At 38.7% G+C, this 25,956-nt stretch overlaps 1 protein-coding gene across 3 annotated transcripts in view; it reads left to right on the top strand.

Annotated features, from left to right (window-relative positions):
* Positions 1-25,956, top strand: part of LOC110463562 (double-stranded RNA-specific editase 1-like) — a 97,774-nt gene that overhangs the window by 58,207 nt on the left and 13,611 nt on the right. For all 3 annotated transcript variants that reach the window (XM_021518249.1, XM_021518247.1, XM_021518248.1), the window contains exon 6: positions 15,710-16,429. In XM_021518249.1, coding sequence (XP_021373924.1) covers positions 15,710-16,429 — 720 coding nt within the window. The remainder of the gene's footprint in view (positions 1-15,709; positions 16,430-25,956) is intronic.

Genomic DNA, 25,956 nt, shown 5'->3' with positions numbered 1-25,956 from the left:
CTCATAACACAAATTACATTTGTTCGTTTCTTTGTGATGAATTTGTTTCATATTTTTGCGCTTGGACAATTTTTCTTTCCCTTAATTAGATTATTCCGTGTCGTATTCTGTACCTGATTAGTTCTCTCACCGTTATTTGTGCTGGGTCGGGCACTGATTTCTCCGGTATAAAAAATGATGATCCAAGTGAACAACACTGGGTCGGATGGTGGTATTATATAGTGACTATATTCGGGCTGAATTTTAGAAGGGCGGGTCGTAATGTCATATAAATGTTCGTAGATAGGTGCCGTATGACTAGATATTTGTCACATACCACATGTAGGCTCATATCCATAAGTTCATAGCATTAGGTCAACTGTAAAATCATAGTAATACTTGTCGGGAACTTAACTAATATACCGCTGAATAGCACTTTACAACGACAATCGACAGTGTGTAGGGGTGGGAGACTCATTGTGAGCACACTTGTCGACTATCTATTACATTTAATGGGTGGGATACTTTGGGGGGGGGGTGTTACTTTAGGTTAGAAAATGTTATAATGTCATGTCTTTACCAGTGTTGATGTGTACAGTGTTGTATAATTATGTTGGACACACTGTGTGTGGTATAAACACACAAACCTACTGGTCGTCAGACAAAGACGTGTTCCCTGACCTGCTATTACCGTAATAAACTGCAGCCCTATCAATTATTTAGCACCAATTGTCTCCAAACTTCTATAGAGGAGTCTTAATAATTCAGACTGGAGTTTCAATAAAACGTTGACAATTGATTTTGGAAATGTTAGCTTGTGTACATTAATCGGTTCGCCCCACAAACTGTCACTATCGGATGACTTTATTGCTACGATTATGAAAGATTTAAGAAATAAAAGTTCGAATTCCGGCAGGGTAAGATGTTTTATATACTATAATAGTCTTGTGATACCAGCTGGACCACGAATCCTGATATCAAAAGCAATGGGGGTCTGTACCCAGCCTTAGTGCTGTGTCCCCGGTTGCTCTCCGTTTTGATTGGGTTGTCCTGTGCCGTTTATTGGATTACCGAGATCAACCTAGTATAGTTCTGAGTTAATTGTCTCACACATAGATCAGTCTTTCAGGACAGTCGGCAGGTGCTTGTTATTTCTGGGTATAATGGAGGGATGTGTTTCTTTGTTGAAGCCATCTATCAGGAGAGACCTGCTCGGTGAAATTATAGGTCAACTCCCTCTGTATTGATCTATTCTGTAGGTGCTGGCCTTATATGGCAATTGTTGGTTCCTTATGGGATGATTGGGTATTGTTTGAACCTATTCTCTTTGAAAATGCCAATAATAGAATGCCCTTTCCATATGGCCTTTGCTGACGGCTGATTATGTATGCTAGTGATGGTAAAACTAATGAATGAAAGAAGTTGTAGAATGTCAGTTGTAGTAAATGAAAATTGTATCTGCTTAATTCTGCTTATCACATTATTTCAGTGACAAGCTTAAAATTACAGTCCACACACATTAACACAGACAAGACCTGCTTTCAAGAATTAATATTTCTTGGTGGGAGGGGGGGGGACCTGGTCACTATTTTTCTACACAACTTGTTTTCCAGAAATACAGATATTTCTCTCAGTGTAGCTACTGTTTATTTAACTGAGTTGTTGTTACATTTATGAAGCTCCATGAAAGATGAAAGTCTTACAGGAACACAGGAAGATCCGTGTATGAAGCTGTGTGGCAGTATGTTGACAGGTGTTCCTGTATGGACAGTGACTTAATCCTCATACGTTTATCTGGCTGGTGGCTGAGGAGAAAACCTTCAGGTTCTGCCAGCTGTTGTTACTGATGGGGAACAGGAATAAGATAACGATCAAATATTGATCTAAAATGACATTGTGGTGTTGTTTGAGGTTATTTAAGTTGTACATGCTGGTATTGTCACCTTTACCTGGGTGAAGGTAGCTCATGTGTAACCATCCTCGGGGAAGGGGCTCTGATGTGGATTGAAGTAACTATATTTACTGATATTATTATCTATAGTGTGATTCTGAGGGCTGCATATTTCCTCAGGCCCAATGCTCATGGGTAGTAGAATTAATGTCAGTTCTAGTGATCATTTTGAATATATTTATTTTGAAAAAAAAGTTGGTGTAGCGTAATTTTTCAAACTCTACTGCAGTAAGTATGAAGGTGTGCATCCCCCGGTATTGTGGAGACAGACATTGTTTAGACGATAGATATCCTCCATCTCTCCGACTCTCAACTATTTTCAAAATGGATCTAAATTGTTGTGATTGAGGTTTTATATGTTCATCTATTGACTAGAATAAAAGATATCCTTTTCGGTTTCTTTTTCGAATCTGTACATATCCAAAGGTCAAAGTTTCAACAAAAAGAATAATTGAGATTTGGTTTTGAAGACATTTGACTTCTCTAGTTTATTTTGTTTAAAGAGCTTCCATATGTCTAACATATAGAATGGACACCGAGTGTGTTTGGTAGTTTGATGAGATCAAGGCCTAAGGAAAGGTACAAGTGATGGCCACACTTAATTGGGGTCATACAGCTTCAAGTCTGTCTTCTTCCCAGCTATTATTGTGATAGATTTAGTAATCCTCTATTATTAAACTGAGTGAGTTTGCCCTGTACAATCTCCAGCTCTGTGATAGAATTACAGGTCAGTATTGGATTGTATATTATGGTCGTGTTATGTACACTATTAATTACCTTGTTGGGAAATAAGTTTATTATTGTGTTGTGTGGCCCTATAACCTCGGGGAACAAGAAACCATGAGGGCCCTATCAGGGCACGCTCAAATACTACTTACGGCTCATCAGCCAGTTAGATATAGGCCATTACAACATGCAATAGGGACATTTCAATGCACTGACTGAAATGAAATGTCCACTGCCCTGGCCTTATGGCCAGTATTGTAGGTCTGTATATCTACAGCGTGGGCAGTAGATACTATAATCCTGCGTTACTACAGTCAGTTTTAGGTCAAGCAATACAAGACCCATATAGCCAGAAAGCCTTTTTAGCTGGAAACCATTGTTGCACTGATCTTATCAGCAAACTGAAACACCATTTTATGTTTGGAAACATTATTTCTCCCACAGCCGCTAATATAAGGCTCCCTCACTCCCGCCTCATTGGATAAACCTGCTAGCAGTTGGTAAACATATTTTGGTAGTGTGGGTAACACCCTGTATGCTATTTCATTAGTCAATCTTCTAATTATGACATCAAGTAACAAAGCTTGGCGATGTCATCTTCAATCGTGATGTCATAGTTAATGGTAATTGTTTCCCAGATCGGAAACAGGAATAATTTAGATTTTCACAGCGAGAACGCGAGTTAACAGTTGTACTGAACACACAGGCATTAAACAGCAGACATTAGGCACAGCCTCTGTACCAATTTTGCAAATTGTAGTTCATCTTGATTTGTGCTTCTTCCCATGTTTGACTGTATCCATCAATGTTGCTGATTATGAGAATGGTTGATGGTTAATTTGAAGTGGCGTCACCGTTTTGTTACTTCCTTAATTCAATAGAATGTCATATCTTTTATAAATGCATCTTATACTGTTGATAGTCAAAGCTGTTTGGCACAAATGTGGTAACTGTTTTATAAATGGTAACAATTTTAGAAGTAAGAGTGATTTTGTGTGTTATTGGTATTGATTGATAACAAGAAGTATTGTAACACTTCCCCTCAACCCCTCCCCACCCCCTCCCCTTATTGGTATTGATTGATAGCTAGAAGTAGTATAAGACTCCCCCTCCCCTATTGGTATTGATTGATAGCTAGAAGTATTATAAGACTACCCCTCCCCTATTGGTATAACTAGAAGTAGTATAAGACTCCCCCTCCCCTCTTGGTATTGATTGATAGCTAGAAGTATTATAAGACTACCCCTCCCCTATTGGTATAACTAGAAGTAGTATAAGACTCCCCCTCCCCTATTGGTATTGATTGATAGCTAGAAGTATTATAAGACTCCCCCTCCCTCTGCCACTTAGCCAGGTTAAGTATGGATCACCCAGAATTGTACCTTGTGTTATGTCAGTAGTTATGACACTCACTTTAGAATCAGGACTATACAGGCTTGCTATCACGATTTGCCACACAACCTCTGAGAGTGGGACTAACGCTAGTACCATATAATGTCAGCCTTGGGATTGGTCTCTACAGAACAAAACTGTGACATTATGGTAGTTCTGTCTAGTTTCGTTAGGCCTGCTTCACGTGTGGTTCAGTGGCCATTCTTACTGGATATTGCTGACATCTACATAGTAACGGAGGAATATTGAGTTTTTGTCATAACATGATTTCTCCCGAGATTCATAACATCATTTCTATATGAAGCTTTGATATGACTTTAAACAATAACATGACGGTGGATCACAAAACTAAATGGTATTCCTAAACACTGGCAGAACGTATACTCCACAGAGAGGCAGTGTGCCCAGGTCGAATAAGGCAATCCTGGTGCATTATTGGATATTAAAAATGGATGTATTTCCTGTCTCTACATCATGGTCGTGTAACCCCGTCCAGCAGGGACTCCGACAACTATTCTAACTCCGTCAGTCATCTCACCAGGGGAGTTCCTCTCACTTCATCGGAACTGTGTAAGTTTCCTTCTGCGTTTCTACTGTCTTTATAACATTGATTTTAGAACTAGAGGTTCAGTAGTAGTTCTTTAACCAGTGTTTTAGGTATGTATGACAGGTATAGGTGTGTAAGGTACATATGGCAAAAAAAACATTTTTTGCCCATCTTTTGCAATATTTCAAGCTCTCAGGGTGCAATAAGTAGTTAAAAGTGTGTCGGACCTTTGCACATCATCAGATGTTGGGCTGCAGAAACTGTAGAAGGGATTGTGGTGAAACTTTGTACTTAATCCATATACGTGCACTTTCAAATGTGAGAACTTCTTAGTACATTGTAACTTTACATATGTTTCTTCAAGATTAAAGGAGAAAACCTACAAAACGGCAACATTCCATGGTCTCATAAAGGTTGACCCCAAGATCTCTCTGGGATCTCTTGTATTCTATGTATAGCCTTGATGTAATACTTACGGGAGAGATGTAATACCAGTTAATACAAATTGCCTTATTGAGTGGTAGGTTGTGTAAGGTAACAGGCTGAACAGGTGTGATGGTTAAACACTATCTAATGAAATGTAGTTGTAGTATAAAATATAAAAAGTGAAATGAAACTGAAGGTTTCCTTTGTCAGCCCTCAAAAATTTTGCTGTCATGCAACCTTTTTTAGTGTTCATAGTGCTATAATCTCACTGGCAGTCTCCTGAAACCTCTCTTGCATTGGTTGCTATGGAAATGTCTACACTAGTACTGTGGGTACTATAACAGCTATGCAATGTTTTATTGCCAAAGCTATTTGTCCTATATTGCTCTCCTACTGCTGTATTGTCTCGGCCAGCCTAGATGACGTGTGCTTAATTGTCTTCAAATGTTGTTTGTGCCCCATCTTTTGCAATATTTCAAGCACTACATTACGGGCACAATAAATAGGTACATCATCAGATGTTGGGCTGCAAACATGTGCAAATTACTTTTTTTGTCCCAAGTCCGGCATGTTAACAAAAAGAAAGAAGTCTGTACATTAAGTCAACATAAATGTTCATAAATAACTGAAATTTACAACAGATGTATGTAATGTCCCACTTTTGATTTTGGGATGATTTTCATGTATGATAATGCCTCCCTTTGGTTACCCTGACAACCATACCATTGTCAAGAAAAAAAATCTTAGCTGTCACCCAATATTACTTATCAACAGAACATATGGGTAAGTTAATTTCCCTGACATCAGCCATCAGAATTAATGTTCTGATTTGATTACCAGTGGTACGTATTAAATAATAATAATATAATATACAACATTTGATATAGCGACCTATCTAGCTAACAGAAGCCACTCTAAAGCGCTTTACAGTACATAGATATACAATGTTTTACAGTCAATACAATTAGCATATATATTAATCAATACAATATTGAGGAATTCGCAGGAGCTGCCTTATCAGGCGCTAACTACTAGTCCTATGCCACCTGGCTAATATCTCCCTATGTGTGTATGCCTGTGTGTGTGCTGGAGATGTATTGTGTTCTGTTTGTAGTGGGACCGTGCTTCCAACGGTATCATTTATAGTGCCACCTCACTTGAATGCTACGGCACAGGTACCGCAACACCCACCCCAGACCATTTTATACTCCACCTGGGGTGTTGGAGTTGTGTGGGCAGGAACCACTTCCTGAATCAAGTTTAGTGGAGGTATATAGAGTAGGGTACAGTTAGGTGTTAGAGAAGGTGTCTGGAGGTTAGCCTCACTACAGTGCACAACACTTCATAGGCCTTGTAATACAGTCTGATAGGGTGGATGTTGCTTTGAATATGAAGTACTTTTTGAATTTAGCATGGAAACTACTTGGCATTCTAAGTAAGATGCGGTGGATGTATTTAACATTATTTAGTGTTGAATAAGCTTTTACAGGAATTACCGTCACTGTGAAGATACAGACAGCTACTTATATTGATATTCCTACTTGTGTTTTCATTACTTCACGAATATTGATGTGTGTGAATGGCAGTAGAGCACCCCTTGTATATACAGGTACCTTCTGTGATTTATCTTGTAGGAGTTGTAACGTCTACACAGTAGTCAGCGAACTGTCTACGTCCTTACACTGCTGATGAGTCAGTGACAGTATTTCTATACTCTTGATATACAGGGTTCTTTTGATATAGTAACACCCCCATCCCTCCCAGCAGACAAAACACCACTGCTTATCTTCTCTGTCTTTCTTTTAAGAAACTAATGGTACATATGATCAGTACCAAAGGTTTTTGTATGCATGTAATTTATTTTTTATTTGGACTAATTTGACCAGAGTTATGCCCCTTTTCTGAATGCTGTTGATATATTTGTCCCTACTCCTGACTATATCCACCTAGTAACACCATCCCACTCCTGACTATATCCACTTAGTAACACCATCCCACTCCTGACTATAATCACCTAGTAACATCATCCCACTCTTGACTATAACCACCTAGAACACTATCCCACTCCTGACTATATCCACCTAGTAATACCATCCCACTCCTGACTATATCCACCTAGTAACACCATCCCACTCCTGACTATATCCACCTAGTAACACCATCCCACTCCTGTCTATATCCACTTAGTAACACCATCCCACTCCTGACTATATCCACCTAGTAACACCATCCCACTCCTGACTATAATCACCTAGTAACACCATCCCACTCCTGACTATAATCACCTAGTAACACCATCCCACTCTTGTCTATAACCACCTAGTAACACTATCCCACTCCTGACTATATCCACCTAGTCACACCACCCCACTCCTGACTATATCCACCTATTAACACCATCCCACTCCTGAATACAACCACCTAGTAACATCATCTCACTCTTTACTATCCACCTAGTAACACCCAAACACTCCTTACTATCCACCTAGTAACACCCCCACACTCCTTACTATTCACTTAGTAACACCCCCACACTCCTTACTATCCACCTAATAACATCCCCACACTCCTTACTATCCACCTAGTAACACCCTCACACTCCTTACTATCCACCTAGTAACACCCCCACACTCCTTATTATCCACCTGGTAACACCCCCATACTCCTTACTATCCACCCAGTAACACCCCCACACTCCTTACAATCCACCTAGTAACACCCCCACATTCCTTACTATCCAACTAATAACACCCCCACACTCATTTCTATCCACCTAGCAACACCCCACACTCCTTACTATCCACCTAGTAACACCCTCGCACTCCTTACTAACCACCTAGTAACACCCCCACACTCCTTACTGTCCACCTAGTAACACCCCCACACTCCTTACTATCCACCTAGTAACACCCTCATACTCCTTACTATCCTCCTAGTAACACCCACACACTCCTTACTATCCACCTAGTAACACCCCCACACTCCTTACTATCCACCTTGTAACACCACTCCACTCCATAGTATTTGTATCACCTTCAGTAAACCACACCATTCCAGTGTTATAATCAGTAACCCATCTGTAGGAAACCCTGACAGACCAATACCAGATAGGCTCGGCGATCAATGGATCTCATTTCTACACAAATCTAAGGGGACGATTCATCACTTTGTTCCAAAATAATACAACTATGACCTGGGAATTATAACTATAGTGATTCAGATGGTGGGGTCCAAACAGCATGCAGCTATATTCTGTCAATCTGTCGACATGAAAATCGTTGGAGTTGGCATCTTATGGGCAAATACATGGGGTTTGCCTGGGTAAGGCCATCTCGGACTGGCCTGTTTGGTGAATGTTCCCGGCTATGGTAGGGGTTCTATAAACACGGCTTGTTCAGATGGTGCAGGTCTTGTATTGGCCCTAAGGTATTGTTTAGTGGGTATGCATTATGCATGGAGTCATGATTAGGTACAGTACTTTAACTCTCATGATTGAAATTCTTAACTAAGCAAAATCCTCTTCTCAGCTGCGGGTAAAATTATTGATAATAAAATCAGAATCTTTGATGAAAAAAAATTCTATTAAAAATCTTAATTAATTGGAAATTTATGATTATGTAATAAGCAGTAAATGAATTCCAAAACTTAAGTTGGTTGCTTGTCTCTCTATCATTTTGTCTGCCTGTGGAGAAAATCTTGTCTGAGCAAGTCTTTCTAAACTAACGAGCCATTTCACCCACAGTTTGTATACTTTATCAGTACACCATGTGGTTGCGTACTTGATATTAATGTTTCGATTGCAGCTGTTTTCCTTAGAGTTATTGCCCTTTTTGTACTATTGTACTAATTTTCCAAAATTATGTGACCAAAAACAAGGAAGCTATCTGAGAGTGAGACACAGGGGATAATCACTTACCATCAGATGGCATATGGTTAACTTTAACTATTTTGGATGTAAGATGGCCGTCATGGCCTTTTATTGGTTGAGAAAATAATGGTTATGGCTTAGGTTTTATTGGGCTGACTTAGTTAATAGTTTGTGGAAGTGATACATCAGGGTTATCCTTTATTAAGCGAAAGGCTGATATTTTTATAAAAAAAAATATGATTTATATTAAAAGAGTGATTTGTCAATTTTGGATTCAAAATGGCTACTATGGCCTCTGATTGGCTGAGACATTAGAAATGTCCATAGTCCAGATAGGGTTTGGGGTAGTACACCTGTGACTTACAGTTCTGGCTTCAATTTACATGTACATATGAGCATACAAATGGAAATGCCTCATCATCAGAGTATTGCACATGGTCACAAGCTATCCTGTGTTAAGGGACCAATGTAGGAATCTAGGTGTTCATGGCTGACCAGGACTGCTTCACTGATATTGAGAAAGTAGACTGCAGACGTTCATTAGAATGTAGCTAGCTCATTACTTCCATAAAACATGTATGTCTGCTTAAGTAACATCTTGATTCCTGCTTTGGTTAATAAATCATATGTATGAGTCTAGATGTTAGGTACACTGGATTTGGTTGACTGTTTACATTATAAAGCTATATGGATATATGGACCGCTCTCCTACATTGATTCCCACTCTTTGTAGTGCTTTACCCAGCATGTTATCAAAGCATTAAAATTATGGGACTAAGTCGTCTATAACTGTTTCTTTTATGCACAAAATTAAATCTTTATGATGAAAGCTCGGCAAGAATTAACTTGTGAAGCCATAAAATGAAACCAGATTGTTAAAACGATTGTACGTTTTATTGTATAAAACCATTAGGCCGACAATATCGCAGACTGAATCATCAGATTTACTTCAATGATGAAAATAGATGTTATAGCTACAGTGAATGTTCTACGATTACCGACACATATAAGTCATCTAAAAATGATGTATATTGATGTCTCCATATAAGCTGTTAAAAATTCAGTATGTATTAAACTTCATATATTTATGAAAGTAGCCAAGACATTGATTTTTACACACGATTATTATAACAAAATTAATTTCAAAGTATTTAAATGATTCAAATCATCTAAGTTGCAAGAGAGTTTCCATTTGATTTTGCTGATGTTGATAACTGCCGAAGCTAATATACTTTGACAGATGCTATAAATATACCTATCTATCATGTGAACGGTGGTATCTTTGCCTTTCTGATGGATTTCTAACAGATTACACATGAGCTTCCCTATAATGTTACATAAACGTCGGTTTGTGTGGTCCTTTTATTGACAATATAGGGGAGTTGCTTAACAAAAATAATAGAATATTTCCGTAAACAAGTCTGACTTTGAGGCAAGGGTTTATTTCAATTTACTGAAACATGGAGAGGAAATTATCACAAGTCTTTGGTAGATTTTATATGTGTTTCCAATTTCCTCTAAATCAGTAAATTTCATTGTTCTTTTCCGACCGTGAGTTATTGTTTTAGTTACTGACATAAATTACAAGCCTGGAAACTGTTTACAGGGAGCTGTGTTTGTTGTGCTTATCCGTTTTTAGATTTTGTTGAGAACTGATGTAATGACTTTCCGTTATCAGTACAGTCTCTAAGCCAGTAAAGTATAATCTTTGGTTACCTACTGGCTGAGTCGGAGCATGCTGCTTTGATTTATAAATCTATAACACACAATAAAAACAGAGGAAAGTTTTTACAATCATTTAGGACGAGATATCATAAAGTAGGCCTTATAACTGTAACCATCTTTTACTTTAACTCATTCACTCCTGAAATTTGATAATGAACTATTCCAATCTTTGAATTGGAGAAGTTCAAATGTGTCTTTAGGGGTGAATGAGGTAAATATTTGCTTTTGGTAAATACCCTAAGATCATATTTTCAATGGAATTTCTTGGTGATCTTACAGATTACTTTTAAATGACCTTCTGATGACCTTACAGGTGACCTAACTATGACTTTCTAATGATCTTCTGATGAACTTCAGGGCTAGAAATTATTTTTTAGCTCACCTGGCCCAAAGGGTTACAAGTGTGAAATTAATACCAGGTGAGTGATGCAGGCCCATTGGGCCTCTTGTTAATACCACTAGTCAACTTTGATGGTAGTTCCTAATTTTAGCTAGTCCAATTGTGTAAATTCCACTCACCCAATGTTGTTTTACAAGACAATCGGGCTAGCGGGATTTAGAAGCACTAGTCCAGCTGGAGTTTCACTGGTCTCAGAGTATCAGGTTCCCCTTATTGTCTAGCCTCAGACTTTACAGGTGACCTTGAAGATGACTTTATTGAGGAACTTAACGACTTACTGACGACCTTACAGGTAATCACCAACAATCTCCTTGAAGCTGACCTTCTAATGACCTGATGTGTTGATTAGGGTATGGTTGACCTCGACTTGAGGTGACTTATATTTTGATGGTGTGGTTGACCTCCACTTGAGGTGACTGTTATATTTTGATGGTGTGGTTGACTCATGATGATTTGTTATATGTTGACTGGTTCCGTTGACCCTGATGGGAAGTAATAAGTAAACCTATTCTATCAAAAGTATGAAGCCCAATTCTCATATAAAAAAATAATGTATTAAATCGATGAAAATAGATTTGATGGTTTATATTCAACAGTCCATTTCCCCCCCAATTCTATTTGTAACGACACATGGATGATTCATATTTCATGAACCTAAACTTCTGGGGAATTCAGGCAATTTCTTCTCAGATATTCTGGTCCAATATTTAATTAAATTCTGCCCTTCCCTGGAAGCAGGTTTAACGTTTTGTTCTCGGCTTTCTGGAGAAAATTAATGACTTAGTGATTTAAAAAAATGTTTTAAATTTGTGAGTAGTTGCAGCAGCTGGTTGCTTTTACATTGTCTTATAATGAATCTTCCTGAAATAAACAAAATGACTTTTATTTTTGTTGATTGAAAATTCTCACGTGTCAAACCCAAATTTAAAGTTTTAAGATTAATCTTGTATTACTGGAAGCAGTACTTACAAACAGAAATGTGGAGATTTGTTAAAAACATGATAATCAAGCACACTGCTGGTAATGTGTATTGTAACTCTTCATTATAGTGATCACTCTGGTTGTCACAGTACAGTCAAACCTGCTCCAGCAACCACCTCCATTAAGAGACCAGCTGTGTTAAGGGACCCCCTCCATTAAAAGACCACCTGTGTCAAGGGACCTCTCCATCAAGAGACCACCTGTGTTAAGGGCCCCCTCCATTAAAAGCCCACCTGTGTTAAGGGACCCCTCCATTAAGAAACTACCTTTGTTAAGGGACCCCTCCATTAAGAGACCACCTGTGTTAAGGGCCCCCTCCATTAAAAGACCACCCGTGTTAAGGGACCCCCTCCATTTAGAAACTTCCTTTGTTAAGGGACCCCCTCACTTAAGAGACTACCTTTGTTAAGGGACCCCTCCATTAAGAAACTACCTTTGTTAAGGGACCCCCTCCCTTTAGAGACTTCCTTTGTTAAGGGACCCCCTCCATTAAAAGACCACCCGTGTTAAGGGACCCCCTCCATTTAGAGACTTCCTTTGTTAAGGGACCCCCTCCATTAAGAGACTAACTTTGCTAAGGGACACCTCCATTAAGAAACTACCTTTGTTAAGGGACCCCCTCCATTTAGAGACTTCCTTTGTTAAGGGACCCCCTCCATTAGGAGACTACTTTTGTTAAGGGACCCCTCCATTAAGAGACTACCTTTGTTAAGGGACCCCCTCCATTAAGAGACTACCATTGTTAAGGGACACCTCCATTAAGAGACTACCTTTGTTAAGGGACCCCCTCCATTAAGAGACTACCTTTGTTAAGGGACCCCCTCACTTAAGAGACTACCATTGTTAAGGGACACCTCCATTAAGAGACTAAATTTGTTAAGGGACACCTCCATTAAGAGATTACCTTTATTAAGGGACCCCCTTCATTAGGAGACTACCTTTGTTAAGGGACCCCCTCCATTAAGAGACTACCTTTATTAGGGGACCCTCTCTATTAAGAGACTACTTTTGTTAAGGGACCCCTCCATTAAGAGACTACCTTTGTTAAGGGACCCCCTCCATTAAGAGACTACCTTTGTTAATGGACCCCCTCTATTAAGAGATTACTTTTGTTAAGGGACCCCTCCATTAAAAGACTACCTTTGTTTAGGGACCACCTCCATTAAGAGACAACCTTTGTTAAGGAACCCCTTCCATTAAGAGACTACCTTTGTTAAGGGACCTCCATTAAGAGACAACCTTTGTTTAGGAACCCCTTCCATTAAGAGACTACCTGTGTTAAGGGACCACCTTCATTAAGAGACTACCTTTGTTAAGGGACCCCCTCCATTAGGAGACTACCTTTGTTAAGGGACCCCCTCCATTAAGAGACTACCTTTGTTAAGGGACCCCTCCATTAAGAGACTACCTTTGTTAATGGACCCCCTCCATTAAGAGACTACCTTTGTTAAGAGATCACTTTGAATGTTTCCTATTGTAGTGATTTTATTGTGGGCTGAACCTGTATTGAAAGACCACTGTGTTAAGAGACCACCTGTGTTAATTATAAGAGACCACTTTTAACGATTCTCATAATAATGATTTCTTTGTATATTGAACCTGTATTAAGAAACCACCAGTGTTAAGAAACCACCAGTGTTAAGAAACCACCAGTGTTAAGAGACCACCTGTGTTCATTATAAGAGACCACTTTGATGTGGTCTCTTAAGTCTGGCATAATAATGATTACTTTGCATATTGAACCTGTATTAAGAGACCACCTGCATTAAGAAACCACCTGTATTAAGAGATCACCTGTGTTAAGAGACCACCAGTGTTAAGGGACCACTTTTAATGTTTACCATTGTAGTAAATTTCAATAAACTGAACATGTATTAAGAGGCCACTTTTATTACTTCCTGTAGCATTGTTTTGCAATATTTCCTCAGTCATAAGTGGTTAAAACGGCTAACAATGCAACACCACTGCCATAAATTGAAGTATGATATATGTGTTGCTTTTGAAATATAGTAATCATCCTGACACAGTTGAAGTACTGTGTAAGTGTCTAGTATGTACATGTCCAGGTGGCAGTGCTTTACGATTGAACCCCTTATAATCCACATGTTCAACATCATCTGTTAAACTGAGGTCGCATGCATCACTTCTGAACAATTTTAAATAACCCAACCAAGATTTGGATGGCATTCATATCAATTGGTGTGCCTCATGGAATGTGTCATTTCCAGTTGACATATTGGATATGGATAGAGAAGTAATGTATTTAAACGCTTACACCCTGACTAGACATTGTCTACCAAATCACTTCCCAGTCCAAACCCTCAAGGTAAACACTCAGTTTATTAGATAAAAAAAGTGTCTAGTCGTTGGAAATAAATTGAAATTCAGAATATTTATACGAATTGAATTACTATTGCATGGTATATGTACAAAAAGTGAAGTCTTTCTGGAAACTTTTTACAATAAGATTTCCTATCCTTCTTGTTATATTTCAAGTTGTTGTTTTTTAAGGAAGTTGTGGTACCTATATATTATGTTATTTTAACTCCATGCAAAATTTAACCTTAACACAAGTCAATGTTAAATGAATCCCTTTAGGGTGTGTACAATGATTTCAATAGAACTAATATTGATGCTACAAATTACTCGAATGTTTATATGCATTACATCTTTAAAAAGTCACACTGGAATTTGTAAATAAGTAATATAGGGTCTGACACTACCTGATCAGCTTTAGACAAAATCATGAGTTAACCTTCTCGGCAGTTTTTGTCTAGACTGTGCAACCGTTCAGCCCTTCTGTGATCAAAAGCAGTCAATTGTTTCCAGGAATCGGTACACACAGCAGTAGATGATAAGGGGGGTGCTTTAGGGTTACAAACACATCGCAAATTGGTTTTGGTGTATACCTAGCGAAGTGGCATACTGTTGTGTAGACCGAATTGGATGTGACTGGATTAGATGGGTATCTTGTTTGCTACCAGTCAATAGTATTGTGGTTCCTGCAGCTTGTCTTTAAAAGTAAATTAAAGTTCCCTTATTTGTAGTATTGCGTTACAGTAAGTTAAAGCTCTGGGGTTGGAACCATTGAACGTGTCTGTCACAGGATTAGGTTAGTTTAACTAGCTGTGAGATCTTCCTGCACTTCGTAAGTAGAATATGTAATTGAAAACCTAGAAATACTTTAGGGTGGTGAGGCTGGTATCAGTCGGGGAAACAACATTTGGGAGGTCGGTGAGGGTGACGAAGCTGACATGTCTTTATCGATACATTGTTGAGGAGATCTGGACCAGATAAGGGCTATTTCTGGGATGCTGAAACAACACCAAAGAACAGCTATACAATAAAGGGCCTTTGAATACTAATAAGGGGTTTCAAACAACAAGATCAAAGCTAAATTTTACAGATAATACTTGGTTTTCCTTCATTTGTAGGCACAATTGGTTACTATATACTGATTCCAAATAGACTTCATCGAAAATATTTGAGCTACTTTCAGTATCACCTGTACCTGCTATATGTTACAATTATAACACATATAACTATTACATGTTTTTTATTACACATACACGTGTACCTGTTTACGTACTCGCAATGTATAATGTAATATAATTTACTGTATTTAATCTTGTTCCAGATACAAGAACTTTGTAAATTCAGTTGTGATATTTCTGATTTGTTACTGTCCTAATAAACTGTGTTTTATCGTTACAGATGATACAATAGGGGAAGACATGTTGGGAAAGCGACGTCACAGTATCATGGGGCCGGGTGGCAAACGTCGAAAACTTCACGGTCCACCTGTCCAGAAAAATGCCCTGATGCAGCTCAATGAACTGAAGCCAGGTCTTGAGTTCCGGTTCGTCTCCCAGACCGGACCGGTGCACGCCCCGATGTTCATCATGTCCGTTGAGGTCAACAGCACTACGTTTGAGGGAAATGGAACAACAAAAAAGCTGGCCAAACTTCGTGCCGCGGAGAAGGCTCTGAAGTCTTTTGTACAGTTTCCCAATGCGGCCGAGGCTCACAAGGCTATGGGTCGTGATATTACGACTGACGATTTTACTTCTGACACAGCAAACAACCCCAGTAATGAACTGCTGTTTAATGATTTTGAATCTCATAACATTAATGCAATGGGGAATTTCCCTGCCATGGAACAAAACGGTGCCAGCAAGCCGAAGAGAAAAGCTGCCGTTCCTGCTCAACCTGATGGCAAAAACCCGGTCATGATTTTAAACGAACTTAGACCAGGACTGAAGTACGAATACGTTGGGGAGCGAGGTGAAAGTCACGCAAAAAGTTTTGAAATGTCTGTGACAGTGGACGGAGAAATCTTTACGGGATCTGGTCGCAATAAAAAGATGGCCAAATCTCGCGCCGCCCAGGCAGCACTGACCAAGATATTCCACCTGGAGTTCCCCTACCCTCCAGGTATGTGGCGTCTCATTATTTACAAACTCTTTATACATATATGTGAAAAAACCTGGTAAGAAGACATATTGGATGTGGGTATGTGAGATGTGTGTTCGCGACTAGGTGAGGTTGTACTTGTAATGTAAGGAGGGTTTGTGGGAGTTTGTAACATAAGGTGGTAGTATATTCACTTACTGGCAGTTCCCATGATAGGCTTTTAATCCAATCTACAGTGGTAAACAAACAAGATAACACACATTTATATAAAAATAGAAAATCCCAAACTGGAAGAGGACAATGAATTATTCATTGGTGTACCCTTGTCAATAGGTGTGAACATGTAATTAATTTAAGTGTTTTAGGTTTGTTTTGGTACGATATCCACCAAAACAAGTGCCAGAGTACATGTTAGCATAGTCACACCTTCAGCCAACGTACCTGCAGATGTTCATCTCTGATCAAATCTCTCACCTGAAATTAACAGTTCAAAGGGAATACAATCAGGTGAGGAGACCTGTAAAGTATTGGCTCTGTGATGTGGTGCAGGCTGAGCTTATTAACACAGGCTTTCACGCTAATGCTGGGGTACAAAGTTAATTATTACTGCTTGATTTGACGCTTGTAGAAGACTTTGATAAAGTCTCCCTGAGGACTGAATGTGCCGTCGGTCAGACTATTTGTTGATTCGCTTGTTTTTAAATCCGGATCCCTGCCATGTATTTCTGGTACATCGTTAATTACTGATACAGACATGTACACCTTAACATATTGATGACTGCTCATTAACTTTTGTTGTATCATACGGTTAGTCACTTTTATTTTGTGACAGATTAATTTTCTTTTTAATTTGCAAGGAGACTCATTTGCAAAATTAAAATCTGCCATTAGTATTAAATGCCTTGAAATGGACTATCAGGTACCGAATAGCATCCTTCAATTACAGGTTAAAGTATCTAAGAACAAAACCTTTCGTCAGAGTTCGTAAAATAAAGAACACATGACAAGAAATTTATTCACAGAATCAATTCTTAAGCCTTTCATTGATCTACCTGTATACAAATTTCCATTTGTCTACAAAGAGTTTTGACAACTCAATTGTCCCTGTCTGACAAATGAAGGAACCATATTTATGCATTCGTTGTCTACTTCCATCCACCATTCTAACCAAGGCCGAATTCTTCCTATCCCCATACAGTTTCCCTATCTTCCTTTCGCTCCACTGAGCCTCCCTATCCACTTCTGTCAACTTACTGATTGCTGTAGATTATTTAGGTACTTCCTTATACAGGGAGGTAGTAATAACTAGTGTCCAATCCCTTTGTTTCATTTTATTGGCATTGTCACGTACTCTACCGAATCACATGTTGTCTTCAGAGTTTATACAAAGATCAGTTTTGAGAATTCCTCCGATGAACTCGTATTTCAGGGTTCCAAGGACAGATGAAGAGGTCACTGTTGCTATTTAGGTCAACAACAGGATCACATCAACCAACAACACCACTTTAGTGTAGCGTATAGTTACCTATCACACAGGATCACATCACCAAACGACACCACTTTAGTGTAGCGTATAGTTCCCTGTCACACAGGATCACATCAACCAACAACACCACTTTAGTGTAGCGTTTAGTTCCCTATCACACAGGATCACATCAACAAACTACACCACTTTAGTGTAGTGTATAGTTCCCTATCACATAGGATCACATCAACCAACGACACCACTTTAGTGTAGCGTATAGTTTCCTATCACACAGGATCACATCAACCAACGACACCACTTTATTGTAGCGTTTAGTTCCCTATCACACAGGATCACATCAACAAAGGACACCACTTTAGTGTAGCGTATAGTTCCCTATTACACAGGATCACATCACCAAACGACACCACTTTAGTGTAGCGAATAGTTCCCTATCACACAGGATCACTTCACCAAACAACACCACTTTAGTGTATTGTATAGTTCCCTATCACATAGGATCACATCAACCAACGACCCCACTTTATTGTAGCGTTTAGTTCCCTATCACAAAGGATCACATCAACCAACGACGCCACTTTAGTGTAGCGTATAGTTCCCCATCACACAGGATCACATCAACCAATGACACCACTTTAGTGTAGCGTACAGTTCCCTATCACACAGGATCACATCAACAAACAACACCACTTTAGTGTAGTGTATAGTTCCCTATCACATAGGATCACATCAACCAACGACACCACTTTAGTGTAGCGTATAGTTTCCTATCACACAGGATCACATCAACCAATGACACCACTTTAGTGTAGCGTATAGTTCCCTATTACACAGGATCACATCACCAAACTACACCACTTTATTGTAGCGTATAGTTCCGTATCACACAGGATCACATCACCAAACTACACCACTTTAGTGTAGCGTATAGTTCCCTATCACACAGGATCACATCAACCAACGACACCACTTTAGTGTAGCGTATAGTTCCCTATCACACAGGATCACATCACCAAACAAAACCACTTTATTGTAGCGTATAGTTCCCTATCACACAGGATCACATCAACCAACGACACCACTTTATTGTAGCGTATAGTTCCCTATCACACAGGATCACTTCACCAAACAACACCACTTTAGTGTAGCGTATAGTTCCCTATCACACAGGATCATATCAACCAACGACACCACTTTAGTGTAGAATATAGATTCCTATCACACAGGATCACATCACCCAACGACACCACTTTAGTGTAGCATATAGTTTCCTATCACACAGGATCACATCACCTAACGACACCACTTTATTGTAGCGTATAGTTCCCTATCACACAGGATCACATCACAAAACGACACCACTTTAGTGTAGCGTATAGTTCCCTATCACACAGGATCACATAAACCAACGACACCACTTTAGTGTAGCATATAGTTTCCTAGCACACAGGATCACATCACCTAACGACACCACTTTATTGTAGCGTATAGTTCCCTATCACACAGGATCATATCAACCAACGACACCACTTTAGTGTAGCGTATAGTTTCCTATCACACAGGATCACATCACCAAACACCACCACTTTAGTGTAGCGTATAGTTCCCTATCACACAGGATCAATTCATCAACCAACGACACCACTTTAGTGTAGCGTATAGTTCCCTATCACACAGAATCACATCACCAAACAGCACCACTTTAGTGTAGCGTATAGTTCCCTATCACACAGGATCACAGTATCAATTTTGCCACACATCTTATGTGCTTTTGTTGACGGCAAATGCATTGGGTTTAACAATTACAACTTACGGTACTCCTTCATGGTTAGAAAGTGTGAGAGAAGACTTAGCAGAAATCTGAACCCTTGGGATAAGATTTTTGAGGTTCAGCACTTGGCAAAGCCTCTTTCTGAATCTCAATAAGTTTACACATGGTATGAGATTTTTTGGTATCACACATCACACAGGCGTGGTAGATGATTTAAATCCTCGATTTGTAATGTACATAATTATGTAAACAAAGAGCTTAATGTCCACAATTTGTTGTGTAAGCAAAATTAGAGCTCCATATTGGTGAACTTACATAAACAAAGATTCCAGCATCCCCTAGATCTTTAACAGATACCAACTTTTAAAAAGGATGAAACCATGCATTGTTAATTATGTCCTGTATGTTAACATATGGCAACTAACAAATGGACCAGTACATGTGGAAAGTGTATTAAAGAGATTGTATAATTATATAATCCTTCATTTGTATACAGTAAAACCTCACTCTGTAGTCAACACTTCACACGTTTATTTAGCCTTGTTCTGACACTACGCTGGTCTGTTCATTCATAAAATATGGTGTTAGGAAGTGTAAAAACTTACTTCTGTATAAACATTGATAAATAGTCGCACCTATTTGTTTACTCGGAGCTAGTGCTTTAGCCAATTAATGCCACAGGAACCATCTATCTAGTTCATTCCAACGTCATCCAACTACCGCACAACATTCAATTGTATCACTTCACAATGGATTCCTTACCGCAGCAATTAAACCCAGCCGGTGCAGTGGTTGACTTTGTAGAGCCATGTTATGGGACTCGCCCTAAGGTACAGTTTAGGCCTGCTGTTTTTATGGTGGCCTGTTTTATGAGTTCATGGGGAGCAATCTTTGCATTTGAGTTTGATGTCTTCACCCTGGCTCCCATCACTCCTACAGTCTCTAGTCCTAGATCTCAGCTCCATCGTAAGAATAAATTTCATTTGTTAGAACAATTCTCACATAAAATCCCTCTGATTTTGATATCTCCAGGGACCCGATCCCTTTATTACGAGGTGTGGCAGAACTCATTGCTGTAACAACTAATCTCTAGTGGTGAAATCTATTTTTAGCTCGCTGGTCATCCTTAATCAACCTTTTCAGTAATTTTTTTCTCAGACACCGTAAGTTCTATGCTCATGATGTTTGGCAGGCGGCTTGCTGAGGTGCTGGGCTATTTAATTCATTCAAATAAATGACCTTGCCAAACATTCAAGCAAGGTCATAGGGGTCAAAAGTGAATATTAAAATGACTCCTTATGAACCAAGATGATACTTACTCTGTAACCTCTAACTCAAATCTGAGACAATTGCAATATACTTATACATGTAGCAACATAATGAAAATTTATATGAACATTCTATTTTAATGAGCAGATGTTATTTCTGAAAAGCGGAGACATGTGTCTGGGCTACAAGGTTTGTTCTGTTAGAAAGATTGTAATGAAAGTAGGTGGAAGGGATTCTCATGTAATGCTCTCCATAATTGTGTAAAAAAGTCCTCGGGGGTCGGCGAAGTGTCACAAATAGAAATTGGGCCTCATGCCCCACTATAATTAGGCTCCACTTCAAACAAAGTAGTGGTCTTTCATTCAATTTTGATACCAAAGTATTTCTTAAGGTGGGGGGGACTATGGACTGCGCTGCTTATAATACACTGCTTTGTTCCTTTGTTTCAAGAATATTTTATTAAACATTAAACAAACAAAAAGGTTTACATGTAACAGCAACAAACCAATAGCGTGTTGTAAATCAATTGTGTACCTCGTAAGAATTTCTCAAAATACTAGAAGCATTATATCATCTGTCATAGGATGGGTGTATCATTAAAATGGAGCTGGTTGATGACTTGCATTGGGCGATGTCGTTCCTGATTGGTCAATGTTCTAGTTATTTTATTTATTTTTCGCCAGAAGATTTTTTGGGTGTATTCTTAGAAAGTCTTTGGGCCAGTTGATAATGAAAGTTTACAAGAGTATCAAACCTTCTAGAAAACATCTCTGTGATGGCTTGGCGGAACATATTGAAATTCACTTGAGTATTGATGAACATGTGTAAATTAGACCTTTCCTGGGACCTATCGGGCTATAAGTTTTGATTTATTTGTCCTATTTGAATGAAACTTGATTGACCAAATGCGTGGGGAAGTTTACGGGACATCTGTAATGGCCGCCGTTATATTTAGCACTCGTCTCATGATTTGCCCTGAACTGAATAGATATACGTCATATGCAATAATTCTTTTCGGAGAGATATTGTTTCTTATCAAATTCAGCACAAACTGGCATTAACAGTATTTGTTATTTGATACTTAAAAGAGCCTAAAAAGCAAAGGCATACAGCATAAGGGCTGGTTACTTTCAGGTTATAAATGGCTGGATGGACAAATTGTAACAGACAATTGGTGTGTCCTAACACCCATTACTGATTATCTCTATACTAATGTAAATCAGCCCGCAATACTGCCGCGTGACCGCTATCACCAGTATAGTGTGGCCAGTGTTTCAGTGCTGATCTTACAGACTGTTCGGTGGCTATCACCCGTAGTGTGGCCAATGGGCTGACCTTACAGACAGTTGGGTGCATGTCTGTGTGGAGATACAGCACTGGAACACTGTCAGAGATCAGCTTTATTGTAATTCGTTGTGAATTTTTTCTTATCTTTATTTACACCATAGCCAGCATTACTGCTGATATAGTGTGGTGTGTAAGGGTCTGTGTTTTGTAAGGATGGAACTGTTTGGGGAGGTTTTACTCTCCTCTGTCATTTGGTATTTGATAGATTTTAGCTCACCTGTACAAAGGACAAGTGACTTAATGCTAATGTATGGCATCTATCATTCCTCTGTCAACTTTTCATTTAAAAGACCACTTATTTAGAACAGCTAAACAGCTTTGGACAAAATTTGATGGAATGTCGCTGTGCCAAGGGGACTCATAACATTGTACGAACATTGTTGCATAATTAGACATACCAATTCACTGGGGCTTTGTTGGTAGTTATCGCTCTCTGACGCGCTTTGTGTTGAATTTGTATTAATGTAGGTGGTTCTATAATGCCCAGACCTATCTGTCTAGATCTACTTTCACTTTCCCTTTACTTAACAATTAATTGTATGGCAGGGTGACAGGCTGATGTATGTGTCTGTTTATAATCTACTCTCACATTGCCTTTACTGACAGTGTGTACAGACCCTGTGATGTATCACTGTGATGCTGAAATGACACACCCTCATTTTATGATCCCCAGCTGGGATAGCCCCCTCCGTAAAACTCCTCCACCACCACCGCCATCATCACCTGTGACCACAGAGCACCTCGTCTCTAGCCTGATCGATAAATCAAACATAATCAAGATTGATTTGCCATTAATCAAACCAGCTTTAAATGATTATACAAGCAATTAGTGACGGAGGTTAGATGGAGACGGATTAAGTAATGGATTGCTTTGTCCTTTGGTGTCTCCTACAAATTATCTGTAGCCACAAACCAATATGTCAATTCCTGCCATACACATCGTCTATAATACTATTACACAGTTGTCTTGCTATATTTATCCTCTGCTGGGAATCTTTACTTGAGCAGTGTCCATTCCTCGGTTCATCCGTCTGTCCTTCCTATGTTATTGTTTCCTTACCGGTATGTGAAATATGTTAAGGATATTTTTATAAGGTATTGAACACATATCAAGCTGAAGGTATAGTTGTGCCTTTTATTGAGTGCATCAGGTGTAATATTTCATATTTATTTTACTTCTTCTCAAGAATTGATGGATAGATTTCATTCAAACTTGAGAAGTGGAACCATGCTTAGGTGATGGTCTTTTAAGCTTATCAAGAATTAAATGGAAAACTTTTTACTATCTTTAGAACAATTGAAATTCAAAACAAAAAACTACATATATATAGACTCATTACAATCATTTGAAATATCTGTCAAAAACATTTGTAAAATTTCAAATATTTTTCAAAACCATCCTTTTTTTGCTGCAAAACAAAATCTCAGTTTGGGAGGAAACATACAAACAAGAAATAGATCTCTATGAGATAATGTAGGCCAACATAGGATCTGAAGCCTAACATACTTACATGTAGGAAGGAATCGAGATAACTATCAAAAGCTTTTCATTTCTGAATTTTTGCTTGTTCTCAGCTTGTACTTGTATCAATCACTCTTTTGATGTATGTCTACAGTAGTCAGGCCCCCTGGGCATGGTGTGTAGTATATATGTTACCATGGAAACAAGTTGTAAAATTACGATCAAAGGTATCAAACATGGAATGTTTATCGTGTCAAATAATTCATCTGAAGAATGTTCCTAAGGTCAGATATGGATCATCCGTTCTGAGACATAGAAATGCAGCAGGTATAAGGATATTTGTATGGACATATGCATTTCTCATGAAACAAGGTGTAAGATACCCCATTCCAGTATTAGATATAGATCCCCAGGTCGCGGGGATTATGAGGTAACCAGATTTGTCTGTCGGTGTTTTCAAAGCTTACGCAAGCAGTGTCAGACAGACTGATGGAGGCTGAGATTTGGGAAGTGCATAGAGAGATTTGCCAAAATCCCCAGGGCTTCTTCTCCTAGAGATAAAAATGAAAATTGAATTGCATAACCTCAGCTGCATTGTAGGTATAGAACAACGTCAATATCAAATCTGAGGAAATGAAGCACAAAGTCTGTCCGAGTTGTACCCAGACAGCTGGTGAAACAGCTGGAAACGTCGTGACATATTGGTAATCTGTAATAACAGAATACAAGCGTCATAGTGTTCTCGATCTAAAACTTAAAGTTCATAAATTAATTAAGCATTAATTAGGGATCCCTCTTGTGTGTTGTTCGCATGAATAGTTTCTGTGAGATAACTCCTGAAGAACTGCTTTAATTTGACTTTCATCAAACTTTTTTTACATAAACCAAAAACATACGTACCAATTACTAGCTCAAGTTCAATTTTGAACCAAAAATTGGAATGCTCCAAGTGATATTCACAAATGATGTAAGGTGGTAATTTTGTGTTCTGTCGGAGATAAAAGGTCAGTAGGGGTGGTTTTCTATCCTCATTGTATGTTTTGAATATTGTATGTGCAGACAGACTTATTATTGATGAAATGCAGATTAACAGAAAGAAACAAATGATTGTCTTCAGACTCTGTGAGCTCACCCTGGACATTTCCATTTTGTGTGTGTTTTTGTTGTGTTTTCGCTTGTATTGTACGTAGTTAACAGGATTATTTCATCAGTTTCTTCTCTTTCGTTATTTTGCTCCAGCACTGTTTTGAAATGTCAAAGTTCATAACACAAACAAGAAATAACTTTCCCTTTCTAAATCTTTAATGAAGCCTACCGTCCGTTGCTCTGGTATTTGTTTGTGACATTACAAAGAGACGTGTACATCCAGTCAGATATTGAGTTCGTAAGCCACACAGAATGTTAGGACATTTAGAACTCGGATAGAAGTGATAGTTTTATTGAGTAATACAATGTGTGGGTTGATACAACATCTGAGTACGGTAGCCACACTGATGTCAGGATAGCAGAAACGTGTCACTTTCTGTCTAGTTCTGATATCAAAGAAAAAGAGCAATACAGGCCTGATAGACCTCTTCTATTAATAAAGAGAACAACTGTAGATCTATTTGAAGGTATTTGTGAAGATAATGTCAACAAATGTGTTTTGAGGTAAACTGTGCCATATGGTATACATTATACTGGCCACACAACAAAATGTCATATTGTGACTTGAGCGTACAATGACCTGCAGTGATAGCTGCTTGGCCTGCATTTTAATGGTCATCACCTGCACTGTGAGTTTTGAAACCTTGACAAGTTTGTGTGAAGTCTTGTCAGAGTTGGCTGAGATGATGTATTGGTATGGCATTTTTATATACAGGAATAAACTCCCAGAAGGTTTCCAGAGGAGGGGAAGGGGGGCACATTTAAGAGAGTACAATTGATCTGCTGCCCTAGTTCCTATAACATTTCTTCAGATAGGAATCTTTTCCTTTTGTTCATAATATTTTTTTTATTTTTTTTTACCTGTTTGATGGTTGAGAGATCTATATATGCAGGGAGTTTATCACTGGCCAGTGTTTGTACCGCACAGCCCAGACTGTCTGATACAATTATAATTCTTATGGCGAAAAAACAGCAGAATATGTATCATGAACTCGGACTACATAACTTGATTATCAATTCTCATAAGGATATTTCCTATTCATGACTTTGGAGTTAAATTGAAACTT

This window comes from Mizuhopecten yessoensis, unplaced genomic scaffold (assembly GCF_002113885.1).
Source record: "Mizuhopecten yessoensis strain PY_sf001 unplaced genomic scaffold, ASM211388v2 scaffold10917, whole genome shotgun sequence".
NCBI classification, from domain to species: domain Eukaryota; kingdom Metazoa; phylum Mollusca; class Bivalvia; order Pectinida; family Pectinidae; genus Mizuhopecten; species Mizuhopecten yessoensis.
This window is presented reverse-complemented; position numbering and strand designations above follow the sequence as displayed.